Below are 4153 nucleotides of genomic sequence, written 5' to 3'. Positions count from 1 at the left end.
TAATAAACCGCTACTTCAGGTAGCGGTTTCTTTTTAATAAACCGCTACTTCAAGTAGCGGTTTTTGTTTAATAAACCGCTACTTCAAGTAGCGGTTTTCTAGCAGGTATAATTTCCTGATTTCACTTTCCTCTTTCATTTTCGTCTTCTCACCAAAATCCCATCCACGCCTTCCACCAAAATCACACCTCCTTCAACGGAAGCCGGCGCAGCCAAGAAATCCACCGACGCCGCCGGAGCATTCATCAGCAACGAAGGCCGCCGCTGTTGACCCCGAGGGTTCGACTTTAGTGGTCGGCTTCGCTAATTTCAGAAGAAACGTGCTGATCTTCTTGTTTGTGGTAAGTGCCCTAATTATTTTTTGTATTCAGTTATTGGGTTTGTTGTTGTTATTGAGTTTGTTGTTGTTATTGAGTTTCAGAATTGTATGTATGTGTTGTTGTTGTTGGTTTTGGTTGTGTTGTTGTTGTTAGTGTTCTTGTTTATTGTTGTTGTTATTGAGTTTCGGTTTTGGTTGTGTTGTTGTTGTTAGTGTTCTTGTTTATTGTTGTTGTTATTGAGTTTCAGAATTGTATGTATGTTTGTGGTTGGTTTTGGTTGTTGTTGTTATTGAGTTTCAGAATTGTATGTATTAAGACCTTCATAGCTCAGTTTAGGTTGCTATAATTGTGTAGTTTGCTTGCTTGATGTTAGGACATTGCCACACTGTTAATGAATTTTTGCAATCTAATATCTTTGATTAATAATGGTCTTTTCTAGAATGAAACATGGAGGTTCCGAACTACCCTCTATATTGCTATTGGGGTGGAGAAATTGTCCACAAAGATAGCGATATAACGTATAGGGGTGGGAATCAAAAATTTGTGTTTGTACATTCTGCGATGACATATTCACAAGTTCTGAACAAGCTATATGAAGAATTGAGTGTTGATCCTAGAGGTGTGGAGTTGAAGGTGGTTATGCGTTATCCTATGGCTGGGGCATATGTTGCAATTCCGTTAAATGACGACAACGCTGTTAGAGCTATGTGGATTGCTGTGACTCAGAGTTCTTCTGTTGCAATGCAATTGTTCATTGAACAAGTTCCAAAGGAGCCAGTTGTGCAAACTAACACTGGTTCCTTTCCGGGGATGGATTTTTTTGGTAGTGTGGATCAACCGTTTTCCACTGGTGTTCAAAGTGTGGGCATAGGGTCATTCACAAGAATGCTTGTTGATCCACATTATGTCAATGACCATCTCTCACAGTTTAGGTCTCCGGCCTCATCGCCTAATGTTGGAACCTCGACAAGCACACAACCACAAGGCATTCTTGATTCTCTTGACCCAAACAATGTTAATGTATTTGGCGATGCAGAGATGAATGACACTGATGAAGATGATGATGAAGAGGTAATTGAAGCTCGTGATAAGGCAATTAAAGGAAGCGCCCCCACTTCAGACTTCAATGAAGTGGCGCAAGTTGATCCTCGTTTGAATAACTCATGGATGTCTTGGTTAGGAAATGAGACATATAACAATGGGGGAGAATTTGAGGTTGGTCAGCAGTTTGACTCATTGCAACAACTGAAAGATGCTGTGAAATCTTACTCCATAGCTAGAAATCAAACAATTCGAGTTGTGGAGGCAGAGCCAGAGAAATATGTTGTTGAGTGCAAGAGGAAAGAACAATGTAGTTGTTCGTGGAGGCTTAGAGGAGTGAAAGATCCAACACTCTCTACGTTTAAAATTGTGAGGTACAACGGCCCTCATGCAAGTAACTGTGTTGGTGACATCGACTCGGGAGATCATAAGCTACTGACTTCCGAGTTCGTTTGCAATGCTCTTCTAGATGTCATTCGCGTTGATCCTTCATTGAAAATCAAGACAATGGTGCAACTTGTGAAAGAGAAATTTGATGGATTCCAAATAACCTACAAGAGAGCATGGCTAGCGAAACAAAAGGCAATAAAACTCATTTATGGGGATTGGGAGGGTTCATATGAACAGTTGCCTAAGTACATGCAAGCTCTCAAGGAATCAAATCCTAGAACTGTTGTTGAGTGGAGGTTGTTAGAGTGTACGGTTCCTGGAACACATGTTTTTCAACGAGTCTTTTGGGCATTCAAGCCATGTATTGATGAATTCCGTCACTGCAGACCCCTTATCACCATTGATGGCACTCATTTATATGGCAAATACAAAGGCACTCTACTCATTGCTATGGGAACGGATGCCAATTTTCAACTATTCCCCCTTGCTTTTGCGATTGTCGAAGGAGAGAACAATGATAGTTGGTCTTGGTTCATGGCTTGTATTCGTGCTCGAGTTACAGATAGGAAAGGGCTATGTGTGATATCTGACAGACATGCTGGTATTTTAGCAGCAATGGAAGAAGTTGGAAGTGGTTGGGAGGAGCCCAATGCCTACCACAAGTACTGTACACGACACTTGGCTTCTAATGTGAACTCAAAATTTAAAAGTGTCGTCATAAAGAACCTCTTTGGCAAAGCAGCTACTGCAAGGCAGAAGAAGAAGTTTGATTACTACATCAACAAAATTGGTGACTTGAATGTAGAGGCCCGTAGGTACTTGATGGAAGTTCCGTACAGTAAGTGGTCCATTCATCATGATGGTGGTTTCAGGTTTGGTGTGAAGACTACAAACATGTTGGAAGTTTTCAACGGAGTCTTAAAGGGGGCTCGATGTCTCCCGATAACCGCTTTAGTGCAAATGACCTTTTTCCGGGTTAACTCCTATTTTGCAACTAGAAGAAGTTGGAGTAAAAGAAGACTTGAAGAGGGCCATGAGTTATCGGAAAAGGCTAAGAAGACAATAGAAGCCAACATGGAGAAAGCCACGCACCATGAGGTTGTTGCTTTTGACTATGATGCCATCGGGTTGTATCAGGTTAGGACCGGTCGTGGAAGAAGAAAAGCTGGTAAAGGTGGTAACTCCCACACTGTGAATCTGTTGAGCAAGACATGTACTTGTGAGAAATTGAGAATATACAAGCTCCCATGCTCTCATGTACTAGCAGTTTGTCGTCATAGAAGCCTATCACATGCAGACTTTGTGGATTCTTTTTTCATGACCGCCGAATATAGGCGTTCATACGCGAAGTGTTTCGCACCAGTTCCTGATTCTTGCCACTGGTCAGCTTACAATGGTCCTACTACTATTGCCAACCCAGAATTGAAAAGAGGCCCAGGCCGACGGTCCACTAGAATTCGAAATGAAATGGATGAGCGTCCCAATCGTGTGAAGAAGGCATGCAGTGTTTGTCGGCGACCTGGGCATAACAAGAAGACATGTCCTACTCTTATTGGTGGATTTGGATCATCTGGGTAACATGATTAATTATATATTCTTGTTTAATATTTATGTTTTTTCTCGAACTAGTGCATCGCCAGTATCGCCAGTATCAGAGAAACCGACGGCGTAGCAACACTACGTCTGGGGTTGGAGTTGGCCTGGATGACATTCCAGAGGAGACAGCTGCATCATCTTCATCGTCACCTCATGGGAAGAAGCAACGCCCGAGCTAAGTGTATATTTTGGAACTAAACTAATTTTTTTGTAAATGCTTAGAATTGGATTTTGTTATATTTAATCAATTGAAAAATATTCGACTTTGCAATTTCGACTTCCTTAGATCTTCATAAACTTGTTATTTATGGTGGTTGTGTTGAAAATATGCTATATATCTCATGTTTTACAGGTACACAACTTGCAGGTTTTTTTTTTGAGTGATTATGCAAGTTTGAAAAAAAAAACCAGTCCAGGGTAAACCGCTACTTCAAGTAGCGGTTTTTCAAAGTAAACCGCTACTTGAAGTAGCGGTTTTCCAAAATAAACCGCTACATAAAATAGCGGTTTTTTGTAAACAAACCGCTACTTGAAGTAGCGGTTTTAAACTAAGAAACCGCTACTTGAAGTGGCGGTTTATTGCAAAGAAACCGCTACTTCAAGTAGCGGTTTACCCTGGACCGGAAAAAAAAAAACCGGTTTTTTAACCAGTGCTTACGTGGACGGTACTTTGGGAATTCTTAAAACTTTGGCTGCAATTTGGGAATTGCGGTTCTTCTTGACTTTAATTTGGGAAAGAGCTCTTTTAAAGATCTAAAAAGGGCAGATACTGAATGCAGTTTCATGAGCAGCTAATCAAGTAAGGAT

The 4153-nt window shown here is 41.1% G+C and overlaps 1 protein-coding gene across 1 annotated transcript; it reads left to right on the top strand.

Annotated features, from left to right (window-relative positions):
• Positions 1 to 278: 278 nt before the first annotated feature.
• LOC110721110 lies at positions 279 to 3328 on the top strand. Its single transcript, XM_021900237.1, has 2 exons — positions 279 to 340; positions 759 to 3328. Exon 2 carries the CDS (start codon positions 767 to 769, stop codon positions 3326 to 3328), a length of 2562 nt encoding a protein of 853 aa, XP_021755929.1. The 5' UTR covers positions 279 to 340; positions 759 to 766.
• The last annotated feature ends 825 nt before the right edge of the window (positions 3329 to 4153 follow it).

This window comes from Chenopodium quinoa, unplaced genomic scaffold (genome assembly GCF_001683475.1).
Source record: "Chenopodium quinoa cultivar QQ74 unplaced genomic scaffold, ASM168347v1, whole genome shotgun sequence".
NCBI classification, from domain to species: Eukaryota; Viridiplantae; Streptophyta; class Magnoliopsida; order Caryophyllales; family Amaranthaceae; genus Chenopodium; species Chenopodium quinoa.
This window is presented reverse-complemented; position numbering and strand designations above follow the sequence as displayed.

What these genes read in the sequence shown, in the direction of transcription:
- LOC110721110 (XM_021900237.1), top strand. Translation starts at nt 767, where the DNA reads ATGGAGGTTCCGAACTACCCTCTATATTGCTATTGGGGTGGAGAAATT.